At 31.8% G+C, this 19,494-nt stretch overlaps 1 protein-coding gene across 3 annotated transcripts in view; it reads right to left on the reverse strand.

Moving 5' to 3' along the window:
• Positions 1-8,364: 8,364 nt before the first annotated feature.
• ANKRD32 (ankyrin repeat domain 32) overlaps positions 8,365-19,494 on the reverse strand; it is a 63,154-nt gene continuing 52,024 nt past the window's right edge. For all 3 annotated transcript variants that reach the window (XM_004678132.2, XM_012721981.1, XM_012721982.1), the window contains 6 exons: positions 16,456-16,601; positions 15,220-15,383; positions 14,316-14,449; positions 12,319-12,411; positions 11,739-11,921; positions 8,365-9,150 (listed from right to left, as the gene is read on the reverse strand). In XM_004678132.2, coding sequence (XP_004678189.1) covers positions 8,669-9,150; positions 11,739-11,921; positions 12,319-12,411; positions 14,316-14,449; positions 15,220-15,383; positions 16,456-16,601 — 1,202 coding nt within the window. In that variant the 3' untranslated portion in view covers positions 8,365-8,668. The remainder of the gene's footprint in view (positions 9,151-11,738; positions 11,922-12,318; positions 12,412-14,315; positions 14,450-15,219; positions 15,384-16,455; positions 16,602-19,494) is intronic.

Below are 19,494 nucleotides of genomic sequence, written 5' to 3' on the forward strand. Positions count from 1 at the left end.
TGTATAACTAGTACTTTTTCTTGTGGGTGAGAGAGGAGTAGTGGAGGATTGCATGCATTTAACAAAAGATACTTCACTTAGGGAAACCAAGTTTCTTCTATGTAAGACTTTCCCTGAAGCCTTGACTACTGTATGAAATGTAATACCTTGGAAGAAACGAAGCAGATAGAGGCGTAGTGCTATTCAGGGGAATTTTCATTATTTTTAAAAATCACTACTTTCATGTGCTAAAAACAAGAGACTGAATTCTAGAATAATTTTAACTATTTCCTCTCCTTCATTAGATTGTTCAAGTGTGCCTTCTGAAACTGGCTTACCTTGATTCTATGTTGAGAGATTTGTAATTATTTTAAGGTATCTTTACTTAAGAGATTGGATGTCATTCTAAAACCTATTTGACTATTAAATATAGTAGCTGTATAAGGTGTTAAATATATTACTTATCGTTTAGTGAGTATATTCACTAATGGTCATTCATATTCCAAACAATTATATGCCATTAATTATGACAGTTCATAAGAAATGCATACTTTAACTTCCTTTTCAATTTTAAGGACATACAAATTCTTATTTTGGTACTGTTTCACAACTTAAACAATCTGTAGGAATTTTAAATTATTTTTTAAGCATTCTATGAGCAAGGACAGTCATAATTGGAGACTACCTAAATGGCTTCGCTTTATATTTATTGAGTACCTACTATATAATTTGCCCAGCTATAGGCAATTGTCAAACAAATTAATAATAAATTGAAATCTGCAGCTAACATATAGAGACCAAAGTTTAACTGATAAGTTTTCTGAAAAGTATCTTCTATAGAATTTTATTCCATATTTAAAAGGGAAGATTCAGTACTAAGCTTTCCTATACATGAACCACAGAAACTTTTTTCCTACTTTGAGCTCAATAGTCAAATGTCTCTAATGCTGTAACTAATCCATTTTGTATTAATAAGTCTTTTTCAGATGGTTTGATCTCTTTATATACTTGTTAAATGTACCTAAATGTTCATAATATTTTTAACTTTATATTCACTTAGCATTAAAAACAAACCAAAAACTATTCTAGCCAGAAATGTAAGTAAAGAAAGCCACATTATGACCCTTGCAAAGCCTGAAGTATTATTAAATCAATGCTTACATAAATTCTGGGGCTTTAAATGTCAAATGTGTATGTGTGTACAGATGCCTATTCATTTGTCTGATTAGTATCTAGAATCAGCCTTTTGTAACTGCTTAGTCAAGTATGAATCAAAACCACAATAAATAATCTAATGAATTCGTTCAATGTTATTCAATTGCAGTTCTTTTTCCCAGGTTGACTGGTGTAACTCCCTGAGAAAATCATAAACATCCTTTTATCATGTAAATGGCAGTCTCTTATGCCTCAGTTTCTACATTTGTGTAGTTAGTCATATCATTAAGATTTATTCCAGTTGAATTTCTGAGATTTAAGAAATAAGGAGAACCTCTCATTATGTAAGAATATGCAAATGAAATCCATTAAATGCCCAGAGTAGAAACTAAAAATGCAAAAGTTTGCTAGAATTTCATGATTCTGTGTGTGCTTTTCCAAGGGAATGCAGGTGAAGAAACAAATAAAAAATACAGTGAGATAGTCAAATATGTAATCAGTCTCCAGTGAGTTTCAACTTATTGGGGTCTTACCTCTTTCAATACAAAATAACAGCAAAAAATGTCTATCCTGAACTTCACAAGAGGTACGAAAATATGCTGTGCAAAATAAGCATGATACTTTCGTTAAAAATTGTCTCCAGGGCCCTCCCTGGTGGCACAGCGGGTTAAAGCACAGCACAAAGAAACTTAAGCCACTTCCGCACGAGTTCGATCCCCGCCTGCCCAGGAGGTGACCACATGGTGAGGCAGACCTCTCCTGACCCACCCGCTGCTCCCCTCAGCAGTGTACTTCGTCGATCTGCCTGTTCTGTACCCTACTCTGTCTCTGGTGAATCCTCTCACCCTCCGTATCTCTGGCCTGTACCCCTGTTCTGTACAAATAAATAATAAATCTTTAAAAAAAAAATTGTCTCCATAGGGCCCTCCCTGGTGGCACAGTGGGTTAAAGCACAGTACTAAGAATCTATAGCCACTTCAGCATGAGTTCGATCCCCGCCCTGGAGGTGATCCCAGGCAGACCTCTCCTGATGCGCCCTCTGCTCCTCTCAGCAGTGTACTTCAACAGTCTGCCTGTTCTGTTCTACTTTGTCTCTGGTGAATCCTCTTACCACCCCTGCACCTCTGGCCTGTACCCCAGTTCTGTATGCATAAATAAATCTTAAAAAAAAAAAGTCTCCATAGATAGCTGGCTGTTTGTTTCTACATTAAAGTAAATGCAAAAAGAAAAAAATTGTTGTAAATGATTTTTTTCTATGATAGAAAAACAATTCTTACTTTAACATAGCAGTGAACTCCCTTCAAAGGCATTTAAAGTATAGTCTTTGAGATAGCCATCATTTAACCGTATCAATTTCCCCCTGGTTTTTGGTGTTAATCTGAAAAAGAAAAAAAATCAGAGTAGTGGTAGTGACTTTTCAGGTTCCAAGAATACAGCAGGTCCCAATACAACATCCTTTTATTCAATGTTGATTCATTATTAAGGTTATTGAGGGGGGGGGAAAAAATGAAGGCCTGCACTGAACTATTTTAGGTAGTTTTTGTTGTATGTCCTTTAAGTCATGGTTTCCAAGAACCAATTGATAGTGAAAATATGCTGTCAAGATTCCAAAGACTTTTCTTTCACCCATGACAATTTAAGAATTCTACTAATGACTGCACCCAATGTAGTGAGGCTTTAATTTAAAAGGGTTAAAAGTGAATAATTGAGAAATTTATCAGTAAAATATTAAGTCAGCTTCTCCCAAAAGGGGCGGATAGTGTATGTACATTTTAAGATTTGCATTAGATGAAACCAACTATATCTTATCTTGAAGAAAAATGGCGTATTTTATAACTTGTAGGTACAGTATAAATAAGACAACATAAGAAAAAATGTCATGTCTGACATATTAGTATTACTTGTAAAATAGGTTGATTACTAGCATTATATTTCAAGAAATTAAGTGAAATATATTTAAAATTATATCAAAACAATCACTATTAGCTATTGCCTCCTCTTCCCTTATATCAGAAAAATATAAATTTTTATTTTTTTAAATCTTCTATTTAAGTCATTTTGTTCTTTTTGACTATATATAACTTAAAAGTATTATGAAATTAAGCAACAATTTAAATCACTGGAAAATAAGCGAGATTTGCCTAATTTTTTTTTTTTTTAATTCAGGTAATGTTGGCCTACATTGTTATTTTGAAAATTAGGTTCTTCCTCTCCTGAGTGCTGTTACCTGTCTGACTGAATTTCAACTAAGAGAAACTATTACAAAGCAATTATGTGGACTTGGTTAATAAAAACACCATTAAAAATATACAAGTCACAGTTTATTTCTCAGACTAGACTAGATTTGTATATATGACTCTTTTTTGATTTTATACCCTCACTAACTTCTCAATCACTAAATGGCATATAGGAATTTTTTACCTTCTTGATTTTCATACCTAACATCATACCACTCACCCCTTTGCCTAGTTTTCATCTTCACAATTCTGTTTTTTTCATGGAAAACTTTAAAATTCATTTTACCAAGGTTTACTTACTGCACAATTTTGTTTCTGTCATAAGGGAATGAAAAGTTGGAAAATGCATCTTTAGAATGAAGTCAGATACCTAAAACATACATTTCTTAAAGCAAAATAAAAAAATTACAGATCAAACTACTCTGGTCACTTGAAAAATTTATCAGTGTCATGATATAGACCATTGCTGACCTAATCTTTTAGTTGAGAAGTACTGACAACAAACTAAGTTCTTTTTATCTGTCACCACTTTAAGATTAATGTTTTTTTTTTTTTTAACATGACTATTTCATCTCAGAATGGAGATTCATTGGAAATTTTTAGTTCATCTACTATCAAGATAAATGCTAGTATGATAGGTGTAAATTTAAAGCTGGATTCCATATTTTCAGTTCGGTGCAATTTGCCCGATGGAAGTGTTAAGCATATTTTTAAGAAACTTTCGCTCTTTGGTAGAACTAAATCACATGTTCCAAAGTAATTCCACATTCTTTATTAATGTTTAACATTCAACATGCATTAATGTTAACTTGATCCAATTTAGATACTTTTAAAAGGAAGGGGATTAGATTTACTAAAACTGAGATTAACATTCTGAAAGATTTGGGGACCATGATAAAAAAATGGAGGAAATGTTTCAATTTTAACTGAAGACAGCTATTTATAAATGCTTCACTAAATAACTTTTGTATTTTTGGTTTTTGCTTATTAAGGGTAGTGCTACATATTATAATGTTCCATATATAAATATTATATACTTGTTTTACTAAGAATATTTTTATAACCGACAACTGGACACTTTGCTGCCTTAATATTTTTGTACCTTAATTCAGCAAGTAGTTTAAAAATCCAGAACAGAGTCCACAATTTATGTATCCTTTTAACAGTACAAAGATAAACAATTCAGAGAAATAAGCCAAATTTCTAAGGGTTATATATTTTTTTTAAATCTAGTTTAACTGTATTTATAACCAAAATTATATACCTATAATAAAAGTAATAAATTAAAATATACATAGTCCATACCAGAAACAGCTCATAACATAAATGTATTCCAAACAGCAGAATCCTCTGTGGTAAAGTCAAACATTTGGATTCATAATTACAATTCACATAAATTCAAGTTTCTCAAGAAATAAAGTTTGTTTTAGTTCTTTGTTTGGTGCTTTCATAAATGGGAGCATGAATTAAATACATTTTTTTAAATGTTTTTGAAGATTATCAAGCATTTACTTAAGAGGAAAACTTTAAACATGTAATAATCAATGATGTTAAAAATACCATTTCTGGGGCCCTCTGTGGTGGTACAATAGGTTAGGATGCAGCACTGCAAGCTAGCTGCAGCTGCTTCAGTGCGAGTTTGATCCCTGCCCAGGAGGTGACCTACGTGGCACAGCATGTCTCTCCTGTCTCACCCACTGCTCTCCTCTGCTCCCCATTCTGTCTCTGGTGACGTCTCTCACCACCCCTGCACTTCTGGCTTGTACCCCAGTTCTGTATGCATAAATAAATCTTTAAAAAATATATACCATTTCTTTTCTGGATTTTCTTTGCACAGGATTTGCAGTAACTTGAAAACTGCATGCTTGGAGCCAAAATAAAACAGTATCATAACTATTTTTAATTAACTTAGTCTAATAGTATCTAATTCTATATCAAAACAATTTACTACCAAAGTATATTCTTCTATTACAATTCATTTTAACCTACAAAGTAATTTTTTTATAACAAATTTGAATTACAAAATAGCTTAACTACTCCAAGTCTCCAGTTTTGACATCACACTAGGCACAGTCTAATTCCAGTAACGTTCTCACTGACCTTCCTAATAAAATCCACCTCCTTTCTAAAAACAGCCATCATTCTGAGTTTTGCAAGCTCCACGTCAGCAGGAGGTGCAATTGGCGTGGAGGGTGCGTGATAAATGCCTGAGGGAAAGTGTGCCTCATGTCACTCAAAGATGACCCCTTCATACTGATTAAGGAGCAACAGTGACAGGCTCTCATCAAGTTCATCACTTAACTGGAAGGGAGTATAAAGGCATATGGAGTACACATTTCACCAATAATTGTTTCATGTGAAGGTATTCACTCAAATTTTTACAACAGCATATACAAAAATGGAAAACACTCTGCAGTGTTTATATAAAATATCCTAGTATTAACGCTTAGTTCACTAAGAATGCAAAAGCATACCCTGCATTCTATTCACTGAAATTGCTAAAATCATATTGATCAGATAATTAGCATTTGAGATTCTTGGATTTCACATTAAATAAGACAAATACTTTTAGAAACACAATATTGAAATTTTTTTCCAAAATAAGATAACGAAACTATAGTATTTTAACATAGGTTACTTAGACTGTAACTTTTTACATTTTTTAATGTAGTCAGCCTCCTTGTTAAAGCACACAATCATGTACATACTAAGTGTTCAAGAAATGAACTCTAGACACTGATTAATTCTGCATGACTTATATGGTGTTTTTCTGTTCATCTTGGAGTTAATGAAGTAATTTATATAATCTGATCACTTTATTCAGTCAATTAAAATTAAGAATAAGCTAAAAAACTAACTTCATAGATATCTTTTTTATGACAGCCAGCAAGATATTCTATAATATCTTACATCCCAAATATTTATGGAATAAGACATGGAGAAAGCTGAATATTAACAGCTCAGAGTCTACCTTTATTCATATTACACTAACACCTTTTACAGGGTTTTTTTTTTATAATGCCATTGAATTATAATAGAAACCTGGCAGAGTCTCATCTTAAACTGTTTCGACTTTCAGACATCTACAACTGAAAGCTAGGACTTGGGCTATGAAATTAATTTTTTAGGACTTCTATTTTTATCTTTATGATAGGATTCAGTTCTTATGCTGCCAAAAATAAAATGTAAGAAATAATATTGGAAATAAGGGCTCTCCTTGTATGTTTAAATTCACATACATTTACCCCTATATTGTTAATCAAATTACACTTTGGAAGAAAGACAGAACTGCATCCATACCTTCTTAAGGCAAGAGACCTCAGTGACATCTAAGTGTTTAATACATGACATCATCATAGCTTGTAGGATTTGGTAGATAAAACAGTTGTAAAATATTAATACCTGGCCCTCCCTGGTGGCGCAGCGGGTTAAAGCACAGCACTGAGAATCTAAAGCCGCTTCCGCATGAGTTCGATTCCCGCCTGCCCCGGAGGTGACCACATGGCGAGCCAGACCTCTCCTGACCCACCCGCTGCTCCCCTCAGCAGTGTACTTCGTCGATCTGCCTGTTCTGCTCCCCACTCTGTCTATGGTGAATCATCTCACCCTCCGCATCTCTGGCCTGTACCCCAGTTCTGTATGAATAAATAAATCTTAAAAAAAATATTAATACCAACTGCAATTAAATGACTTCTTATGAACATTTAAATTACAAAAGTACTTTCTCTTAACAGTGGAAACTCACAATTCAATGCTGATTATTTCAGTAAGTCTGAATTTTACCAACTTAAACAATTATTGCCTTGCTTTTCATGTAAATGAATTGTTATAACTATAAAGAGGAGGCAAGAACTAAAAAATGATTATACTTATTAACTATTTCATAAGGTTGTAAGGTAAGTTCTATCACAACGAAGATACCTTGTATTACTTCATGTGACAGGTTAGAAAACAAAAGAAATTACACAGGGTTTGAAACTATCTGACATCTGTCTGATCTCAATTAGTTTATCAAGCAAACAATATTCCAGTGGACCTTTGTAATAACTGAAGTAAAATGGATATTCTATAGAAGAAAATGTTCTTATTCCATCACCTGGGGAACCACTTTACTTTCTCTAAATTTATTTTAATGTTCTTAGATTGTCGCTGATACTTTGGCAGATAGAATAAAGATTAAGAAACTTGTAAGATGTCAATTTGAATTTAGAAATAACTGATTTTCAGTATGTGAAAAAAATACTGATTTAAAAACAGAAAAAAACCGTGATTTTTATTCAGACCCAATATACTAATATAACAGTTTTCAGTTTTAGATTATAAACCCAGTAATAAGATTCTCAGCGTTTGTATCTTGTTAAGAGATCTATTTCCAAGATAAAACTAAAGATTGCTTCTTTAGTAGATTGCTGTGAACTCATCATTTCAGTTACATAAAATCTTAGGGTTTAATGTTTCTTTTCCAGGACATCACAATTTAACTTATCCCCTTAGTGAAACAACTTCAACTTCACAAGTGGTTATTATCCACACCTTTCTTTTAGTTTCACTATAAATTGCTATTAGGGAAAAACTGCAAATTGAAATGTTACTATTCTGTAAATTCATACTGTATTTTAAGATTATAGGTAACTTCAAGTCTATTCTTAGTTGCCATTTATAATTTAAAATGAAATATAATTTATTATGCAGCAGAATGATTTCACTTACAGAGTACTAGTTACATGGACTGGAATTGCACTTTGTACATGAAAGACTAAAAATAAAAAACAGTCCAAAAGATCAAACTGTCAAACTCTACACATTCACTTGTAGTAACCCCCCTAAAAAATTAACATAAACTTTAAAAATGTTTATTTTAGAAACACACAAAACTAAAACCAACACTTTAGTCCAATAACCTATAGGGAAGAGACAGGGAATAACATGTTTACAAGTATACATTTGCATAAATATCCTTGCCATGATTCAAGACCTAGAACACCTAAAATAAAGAACATTACATTTTGATTTGGAAAAAATACTTAAATTAAGAATTTTTACATGTACATTATAAATAGATAATCACATCCAGAACAAAATAAAAAAAAAAAGAAGTCTATATTCCAAACAAAACTATTTTTTACTTTTGAGTCACACTGAAAATTCTACACACTGAAAAAAGACAAAAGCCCATACTACAGTTTTGCAGAAGTTTTTAAGTGCTTCTAAAATTTAGTAAGTCTGAAAATTCTGTCAGTAAATAAATCAAATCAATACTTGTTAAGAAGTTATGAAGTTGACTATTTTTGGTATCATCATGAAAACTCTACAACTGACCGACACATCATTTCCAGTGTCACCAATAAGGCTTCTGTGTGTACTCCAGGACACACTTTTAAATTCTCAGGCAGTTCCTTAAGAATATTTGGGAGCTTCTGCAATGTTTTTATATTTCTGGCATAAAGATCCAATAACCAGTCAGTATGAGCACTTGTAGTTTCCTTATAATTTTTACAAGCCATAAGCAGCTCATTGAGATGTGTTAACCCTTTAAAAGCTAAGAGGAACTCTGAAGATAAATCAAAAATTGAACGAAAATTTAGCAACATCCTACTAAGTAAAAATGAGCCAAATTCAAGTTGTTGGTGATGAAAATGTTTCTCTGCTTGTGCATGAAAGTTCTCTACTGTATCTTCTATCTTTGTAATAGCAAAGAGCTCTTCTTTGACTTGAGATGATATCACATAATCCAAGGGCAATTCTCCTTTAGCATTTCTTTGCTGTAGAAGCACTGGGCCTGTAGAAAAGAAAATGTTGAGAGTAATTGATTTTTATTTTTGCAGCATAACAGCTGTCTTCTCCCTCTTTTAATTCAACTTATCTAGGACTCTATTTACAATCATATTTTGTATTAACGCATGCTGACATAATTAGCTGGTTATACATCTTAACTCCTAATAAAGATGTATTTAATAACACCAAAATTCTACTCAATTGCCTATTGGGGTTTGCCTAAAAGTACATGTCTTTAGTTCAGTAAATAATATATATGGCTCTAACTGAAAAACTTCCTACAGAAACTTACAAATTGTCATCTTAAAATAATAATTTCAATATCCCAGAAGTTATTAACAAAATATATTCCTCTCAAATAAGAGTCTTAAAGGTATTTCACAATTCACGAAGAGGAAAATATAGTGCCCCCTTTCCATTTCTGATGGGCAATTACAGCAGTGCAAGTACTGCAAAACACTGCAAACACAGAGTACATTTTCTATTTACCTTTGCTTATGTTCAATTTTTAGTACAAGTATTATCTCACAAAAACTTAAATATTAACTTCTCTGAGTCAAGGTCAGATTTCAACTATTTATTCTAGCTAAACCCTTCTAACCATCCACTTAGAAAGTGCTAAAGCTACAGAGTTCATCTCCTAGATAGGAAAGGATGACATAGGAACAAAACAGCTCAGTAACTGGGCACATAACAAAGTACTCAGGTACCTCTGTCAGTTAGATCCTGTAATTATTTCAATATTTTGCTATAAAACGCTACTAAGAATATAAAGAGCTTAGTCCTAAATGACATACATAATCAGAAGGCTCTATCGTATAACATAGATCATATTGTCAGAGAGTGAGAGTAGATTATAGCTGCTAAAACTCTCAATGATAATTCTGATTAGATATATGTAGGGCCTAGATATAAAATGTATTTAATAAAAAAGATTAACCATTAATGATAAATGATTTTAATTTATGGACAAAAGATAGTTATAAATCAAAAAGGTTCCTTTTCATTGTGCTGATATTTTAGAAAAACTGAAAATGTTACTCCTGTCCAAAAAAAAATAAATAAAATTAAATAAAATCATGCACACAAGATACCAATAGTAAAAAGAGATTTTAGAGACAGACACAAATTCTTTAAATCACCATTCTCAAAAGCTGAGTGACTCCCAATAAAGAGATAATGTTGCTGCAGTTACTACAATGAAGTTTAAACCATTTAACCAAATCCAGAATATGACTAAAGCAAAGTTAAGTTTTTATTACTGCCAGCAGACCTTGACAAATCCAAATAAAGGCAGATTTCTTCTTTTAGAGTAAGGAATTTGTTTATTTACTGTTCTTCACCCAGGGTCCTAGAAAAAGTCACATACATTGCTACCACGCCATTCTCTATTAAAGAGTTGTGCTTAATACAAAAATGGTTCTTACATCACTTCAACCATTTGAAGCAAGGTCAAATTAATGGCTTAGAATGTCAGAAACATAAATGAGTAGAAAAATAAAACACCAAAAAACCAAAACATTATGGTTTATGAACAATAGTTTAACAAGAACTGAAAAGCATATTGATTATGAAATTGTGTTAGCAAAATAGACACGCTAAGGCCTTTAGGGGGCAGGAGAAGACTATAAATAACCAAAAGCCTTAAACTAACATGTTAATACAGCCTTACACACACACACACACACCCACACACACACGCACAGAGTTAAAAGACATCTAAAGAAAATATGCTTTTTATCATCTATCATGCAGAATCAAACAACTTTAATGAGAAAATAATTTTAAATTCCAAGCTAAAATTAGCACAAATAAAAGTGATAGGAAATTTACACACATCTTTATTTCTGCATTAGAAGCTAGTCATCACTTTTCCTTTGTTTTTCTTTTTAAAACATTAATCAATTTTGACACTGTGATGTAAAATATGTATTATTTAATTGATATAGCACGAGTTATCACTGAAGGGGACTCTGAAAGCAGAGATTAAAATTCAGCAGAAAAATTGGTAGATGAATATGAAGCTCAAGTTACCTCCATCACAAAACCCCCGCACAACAGCTACCATCATTTAAAAATCCTCCTACTTTAATTTAATTGACTGCAAAATGTGAATGAAGGAAAAATATTCTAGGATATCTTCTTTATAGTCTATAAAGAAATGACTCATATAAAGAAAGATTAATCTAGTTCCTTTCACATAGGAAATGAAACAAGAATGAAAAATCCAACTAATCACAATTGAACATTTACATTCATTGACTAATAAACATCAGAAATAGCTGATCCACAAAGGCATTATACACTAAGAAAAAGATTAATATTTAAAATCAACATAGTCAATTCAAAACACACTTTAAAATACAAGCCTAAATAAACTTACTAATACAATAAATAAAAACTATGAAGACCTATTTACTCTTACTAGTAAAAGATACTTACATTCTAGATTTTTTAATTTTTACTTTATCATTAATATGAAATAAAGGTATCTTTTCTTACAAATCTTAAGTATGAAATACTTTCTATCTTTGAGAGATTTATCAAAAAACTGGATAATTTATCAAAACCACTTAGCATAAATGCACTCACCCCCATGCTGAAGTAGCAGCTTGCCAATTTCTACGTGTCCGTTTGACAGTGCATCATGCAAAGGAGTCACCCCGTCCACTTGAGTGAGCAGATCTACCTCTGGACAACGCTGCAAAATTTCCTGGACACACACTGTGTTGCCATAGTTACAGGCTTCATGCAAAGGCGTCCAGCCAGCATTGTCTAAATTAGAAATCAAGGCAAGTTTTAAAACAGCAAAAGTAGGACTTGGTAGTGAAGTATTGATATTCTACTCCCCTTACTAGAATGACCTTCTAGTTGCCTTACTTACAATCGGAAAGCACTGATAAAAATGAGCAGGAAGTAATAATATTTCTAATTGAAAATTAAAGATAATTTAAAATATTGATGTTGGGGTCTGATCAAAATATAGAAACCAAAATAAACATTTCTGAACTATAGATCAATATATGACAAATTTCTTGGTTTTGTTGCTGGCAATATTTTAAAGATTTGTTAGGTAAATATACTTAAATGATTTTTCTTAATGTTGACATAAAACTATTTAATATCACAAATACAAAGACACTGTATTAGACCACAGAGATTTACAACTTACCTTTAACATTGATGTCTATTCCAGGCAAAGAGAGAAGAAGAATCAATTTCTCCACTTGGTTATTTATGCAAGCTCTATGGAGGGCTGTTTCTCCTGCCATAAAAAATTAATAGATTATTCCAGAAAAGACAAGATATCAACTAAAGAAAATAATCAAAGGGCATGAACTAGGAGATGTGGTCACATGCCAGAAAATTATTTACTGAGTTTTCCTTCTGAGTCGCTTTAAACATTTCTCACTTTGGAAAACAAAACAAAACAAAAAAAAAAAAGCGAGGGGGAAGGAACCCCACCAAATCATAGAGCTTCTGTTCTATCAGCAATTCAGCAATGAAATTCTACTGCAAAACGTTTAACACAGGCATTGTCTCCCTCTAGTTCAAGGTTTAAAGCTTCATTCCTGCTATAAAACCCCCAAATGATCAGAGGAACACCAAAAATACTAGGTTTTGCAGTAATAAAAGTTTAGAGTGCAATTGCCCTCTCTTAAATTTATTCATGAACCTATGTTAAATGTAGGGCTCTTTTTTATACAGCATTTATAGCTTAATTCAAATGAATGTTTCTGGCTAAGCACGAGTGCCTCTACACACTCAAGTATAATTCAGAACTTCAAATCCATTAACAGATGGTTTGCTGCTTCTCAATAGGCTGTCTGGCTTGGCTACAGCAGTATAGAGATGGAGAAATGGGGGAATCTTAATATAAACACACACACACACCACAGAAAAAAAATCCCTAGTACCATTTAAAGCTGAATAAGAGTGACAAATAGAATGTCAAAGTTTTTTTCTAGGAGAGATGAAATTAATGTCTATTGGCTAAAACTGTCTATATCCATCTCTGTTGCAACCAAGATTATTAAGGTAACTCTTGCTTGATGTAAGAGAATTTAAAAAAACAAAATGTATTGCTAAGAAACAAATGAAGTACTAAATACTTTTTGCTGTAAGTAGCACATTTTACAGTGTTCAGTTTTACAAATTATCTTTAACTTCTACCAAAATATTTCTTTTACATGCATCGAAAACCTTTTTAAGCTTTTCTCTACTATTTCTCAATTTTCTTCCTTCCTTTTAGTTCCTCCTACTGTTAAGACCAAAGTCATTATATTTATCTTACTTTATGATACAATAAACAAAGAAAAATGACATTGTTTTGTAAAGTTAAATATGTGTTCTCATTTAACACTTTTTTTTTTTTTTTACATTTTGAGCCAAATGGGCAGTTATTTTTAATTTGTGATATTCAATTATGAACTTAGGTTGAAAAATTAATAAAAAGCTTCACTGTTACTGTTCTCCAGTGTCACAATGATATCTGTATTACAATGTGATTGAGCTCATTAACAAGAGACTGCAATTTACTTTGGTGGGGCACAGGCTCTTGAAAAAGTAAGTAATATTTTTGAGCTAAAATATGCCTTCGTGAAATAGGTACCAGAGAGTCATATTACAATGCTCTTGTTGTTTCTCCATCCTCTGGGTACTTAGGTTCCAGTATAGTCAGAACCAAAAGCCAAACACATTTCATAGTCTGGGCTCAATGCCTGGAAGAAAAGAGTCCATATGCTTAACACAGCTATGTAACATAGCCTACTCCTCATTCTTTGTTCACAAAATGTCTAGGACTGAAAGAGAGGAAGACTGAATTATACTTTCAAATCAGAAGACACTGATATAAGAAGCACAGGTAGAGGTGGAATAGAAAAGTAAGGCGGGCAAGTCTGGAATGAACTCTTTACAACTACACTATGTTTAACATATAGAGTGGAGAGGGAATGGAGGAATGAAAGGGAGAAATACTCTATTATACTGGTTATTATATGATCACTTTCTTTGTATAAATGGCAGTTCAAAAATGTTATTCAGTAAAGTATTTCCTAAACCTAGTCCCACATTTAAGTTCAAAATATTCATTAGGATCAGAGTGAAAACTTGTAAATACTAAGACAATGAAAAGTTCATACCATAAATTAACTCAGATATTTGGAATACCTTTTAGATTAGTCTTGTGAAAATTCATCTTTGTCACTAAAGAGGGACAATTTTCTTTGGAATATGACAATTCTCCTTCTGACTTCTTTTTCAGTCTTTTAAATGATGAGGAACATTTAGCCAGGTTCAGCTCTCTGAAAATACAGTAAGAAATAATGAAAGCTAGTATTCCACCAACGCATGGCAGCATACATTAGAAGGCAAGCATTTAAAAAAAAAAAAATAGACTTCTTTTAATTTAAATCCCCTAATTCACTGAAATCTTTTCTGTGGTCTATATTTGTAAATTTATTTCAAGTATAGGGAAACAAATTTCAATGTATTAATTTCATTTTATGAACCACACATGCCCAGCTACCCTCTGAAAAGTTTATGAATGAATTGTCAGATAATGAGAAAGAAGATACAAACCACATTTGGCAAACAGAATAAAGCAAAAGCTAAGATCATAATGTAGATTCTTATTTCATTGTTATTTTCATATTCTGGTCCTATTATTCCTAAAAACATTTCAGAATTTCTGAGTTTTGTATAACATGCTTTCAGAAGAGGTTTTTCATTAGGAGGGAAGAGACTGTTACAACTCAGAGTAACTCACTTCACCATGCATTTTGAAATCCCATCTTTGCTATATGTAAGTTGTAAATTATGTCACAGGCTCAAAATTATGTGGCACAATAATTTGATGAACAGTGGTTTTTTTTTTTTTTTTGTAAAGTAATAATATGTAGAAAGCATACCTTGAATTTAACAAAATCATAATGTTAGTCATATATATTAATTGATCTAATCAGAGTTTTCTACTAATCAATATAATTCAGACATTACAGGTAACTATAACATTCAAGAAATGTGTCAGAAAGACTCTAAAACAAGGCACAGTTGCTATACAAACATGACTTACGGTAAGTCTGGCAGTCCTTCAAATTGTTTCTGTTTTGCACCATTCAGCATCAGTAAGGCCCTCTGAGATTCAAGGCAAGGCCGCTGTCCTGTTTTCTTTGGTATTTGCATTTTTCCAATACCATATACACCAGTTTTCCCCAAAGCTGGCAAATAGGAATAAACCTGTTGCAAAATAATATTACATTGTTTTCTCAGTTACCAGAGGGATAGAAGAAGGTAGAGAACAAAGGTGGGAGGGAAGGAACCCAATGGATTATGAGTTCCTTGGTGTTTGGGATGGTGTGGTGTGGTGTGGTGACATACATCTGAAGAAGTATGAACCTATAACTCTGAATCAAATATACATTGTAACCAAATTACCTCACTAAAAAAAAAAAGGAAAAAGGACTGGAAAAGCAGTTAAAATGATTACTTGATTTATTTCACCATTCAGTTTGGTTATATTTTCTTCAGCTTATCACCTTTTTGCCACTCAGTATCACTTAAACTTGCTAAAATAAGTTAATATAATATGCACAGAAGAAAAAATAATCATTTTTTCTAATTCAATTTTGATGCTCATTTAGAAAAGCTATTTTGTTTAGTCTATGTCCACCTTGATATGTTTAATATTTTGTATATGTTCAATATTTATGACTTATATACAACTGGTATTCTGTGATTTCCCCTTTTGGGAAAAGCATTTCTTTAATAGAAAGCAAGTTAGGAATAAATGGAATACAAAGTGCACAAATCACTAAAGGATTTTTACAAAACAGAATTTATTCATACTGACAATTAATAAGCATATTTCTCATTTGCTGAAGAAATTGCTGGCAATATTAAATATTAATAATAACTAGAAATAGATAAAACTGGAAAATTTAGAATCCAATTCACCTTACATATATATGTGTGTGGATAAGTATATTTATGAATTTTTCTTTTTAAATATCTAAATAGTATGAATAATTATTTTGGATCGCTATCTTTCAAAATAATAATTTTATGTACTATGGTATTTGGCTAGGAAACAATAGTTCTTATATTCTTTCCTGGTTATCAACCTGTAATTAATCAAATTAGTAATTTACATTTCTATTCAGTAGTTAGCCTATTTTTCAAGTATAATATTTTGACACATAAAATATGAATCGTTTACAAACTGTTATGTTCTGTCCAAATAACAGAGTATTTTATAACTGAATTTATGAACAAACTTCTTGGAAATTAAAAGAAGTAGAGTGGTGTTTACCATTTTCTGAAGAGAGAGTGGCTCAGAAGAAATACTGATGGAACTCTGCAAACACAACTTTTTAAAGATTGCCTCTGCAACAAACATTTGGAGCCAAGAGGAGGAAAAGGAACAAATGAAAATTTCTAATTCCTTTGAAGAAAAGTCTGTAGAAAACAAGAGATGTAAATATAACTATGGTTACACTCCACAAAATTACTTAATATAGCCTATTTCTTCTGTGGATTTTATTGATTCAAATTATGATTTATTTCCATATCAGTAAGATTCACCCACATAATGTTAATACCCCAAAATTATATTCCTAATCCTTGCCATCAAGAGAAATGTGTTTATGGCACATGTTCTTTCATTTGAAAAACATTACTTCTTATCATTTAAAAAAAAAATCTTAAAAATATACATATTCATATGCTTAGACAGACACGGGATTTTATCTATTACTATACTTTGTAATTAGTATTAAAGATTTCACAATAGGGCTGTGCCTTTGGAAAACAGTGGTGATAAATACTCAATGTATATATAGATGTATTTTCACACTTAATTTATTGACCAAACGAACTGTTAGAAAACTATTCTTGTTTCCCTTTACTGTGAATGTTTGTACATAACTTCAGATTGACAACACGTTACTGGTGATAATAACAATATGTGGTATATGTACCATATTACTGTTCTATAATATAAACTCTAAATTCTCAAATATTAATAGTCTGAAAGATCAATAAAGAGCAGTGGACATAAAAAAAAATTCATTTCCAGAAATAATTTGAGTCTTGGGTAATGCTTTATTTTTCTCATTAAAATTTTTGTTTGCTCCTCAAACATTAAGAGGTCTAGCAAGCTGGAATAACTATGACTCAGCTATAAGATTTGAGATTTTTGAAAAGCAACTTAAGAAACTAAGCTTATATATTAATTATTTTTATTTATTTTCTTGGGGGGATTGACCCCTCTATCATTATGTAAATTCTTTCTCTAACACTGATAATCTTCCTTGCTCTGAAAATTGCTCTGTTAGACATTAATAAAAGTTTTCTTTTGACTAGTGTGTAGTGTTATATTTGATAGCATGGTACATTTTTCTTTATCACTTAACTTTCAATCTATTGTGTCTTTATATTCAAAATAGGGATTTTGTGATAAACATATAGTTGAGTCTTGTGTTTTGATTCACTCTGACAATCTCTATTTTTAATTGGTGTATTTAATTTGTTTTTAAATGGGCACACATGTATTTAATTTGCAGTGATGGGTCTTGAGTTGATTTGGAACTTTTAAATAGAGTTATTCATCTAGAATAATTGGAAATAAAAACTATAGTGGATTCACATATTACTAGGTAGTAGATTCAAAGGGAATGATAAATAATAGATGAACAAGAGAAGAGAAACTTGGGCCCCAGACTGAAGATCATTAGGACATGATCATTTCTGTAGTTTTCTAACTTATAAGGTCATTAATTTGCACAGAACATTTAATATTTGATAGATGAATTAACAAATAAATGAATGAAGGCAGACAACAATAACTCCAGAGAGCCAAACAAGGGTGAAACTTTTTACAGTATGCGATAGAAGATCATGCTACTCCCCTGGTAAAATGCCTTCCAACACCTTATCATATCATGGCTTAGAAGTTCCCACATAAGCTTCTCTACTCCTCTTTAGTTTTGTGCTGGCCACACTTCTCCTTGCTGCTTGCCAGTTATGAGATTCCAGGACATGTCAAAGACACCCAGCTCTTTCCTATCCCATAGTTCATGTAGATGTTTCTTATGCCTAAGCACTCTTTCCTGATTGTCAAATCCCTATTAGCCTTCAGGTTCTGCTTGCCATGATCACAAAATAAACACTAAGTTCACCATCTAAATATCTAGTTTTTATTGTATGGAGCTTTCGCATTTGTAAATGATGTATTTACATTAATTAATTATAGCCTGCTCTCCTACTGAATGCTCCAAAAAAGAAAAGGCTATGTTTTGTTTCACTAGCCCACTATTTATACAAAGTATTAGCTCAATGCCTAATAGAGTGCCAACAAAAATTTTTTGACTGAAGGGAATAGAAACATTTTGACTGAGACAGTTCATAAAATTATAAAAAATTATCATTATGGAAGAGGCTTGAAGCATGGCGAGAGATTAATATAGCAATCTCTCTCTCTCTCTCTTTTTTTTTTTTAAGCAAATTAAGGTTTGGAGCAACTATTTATAATGAGGTAGCCTGGGAAGGGAAATAGAGGTTTTATTAATTTTCTTTAAAAATGTAAGATAATACTAAAAAAATTATAGTAGATTTTGATGACACATTCTCTTTTTCACTGAAAAACTGGAATAAAACTTAAGTTCGTATTGGCAAAGCATGTATTAATATATTTTTAATGAATAATACAATAGTTTATTTTTTCATCATTTTGTGCATTTTTTCATCTCAGTTGTAATCCTCATAGGCTTCCCATTACCAAATAACCTGTGTGCCATCACCATAGCCCAGTGCATTTCCCTCCCCTCACTGTTTTAATCCCATTCCCCACTACACCCCCATAAAATTGTATTAATATTTTAATGAATAAAGTATAATGGGAACACATATACCTTTATGTACTGTGTATGAGTATTTTTCTTACTATAATCATAGAATTGAGTGGTTTGGACAGAGTATGTGGAGACTGTAAAGCCAAAATATTTATTACCTGGTATTTTACAAAAAGTTTGTTCATCCCTTCTTTAAACTAATACATGTAATCAGACATAAAACAGAAATTACAGATCACCTGATTTAAAAAATAGAAAGGGGTAAAAGGAAAATTTCCTACCAATTAAAAAATAATAATTTATTAAATAAAAATCTGAATTTGAGTAATCTCACAGTATTAATTTTATACTTTTAAAATATCTGTACTAAGAGAAAGCAAAACATAGTAGCTGAGCAGAATAAATAAAGGCTTAAGAAATTAAAAAGGGAGTAACCACACAGTAAAAGAATTGCTCATTGCTTCTGTACAGCAAAAGAGACATTACAAAAAAACAGACAG

The sequence above is a fragment of the Condylura cristata genome, unplaced genomic scaffold (assembly GCF_000260355.1).
Source record: "Condylura cristata isolate star-nosed mole 26May11 unplaced genomic scaffold, ConCri1.0 scaffold00007, whole genome shotgun sequence".
NCBI classification, from domain to species: domain Eukaryota; kingdom Metazoa; phylum Chordata; class Mammalia; order Eulipotyphla; family Talpidae; genus Condylura; species Condylura cristata.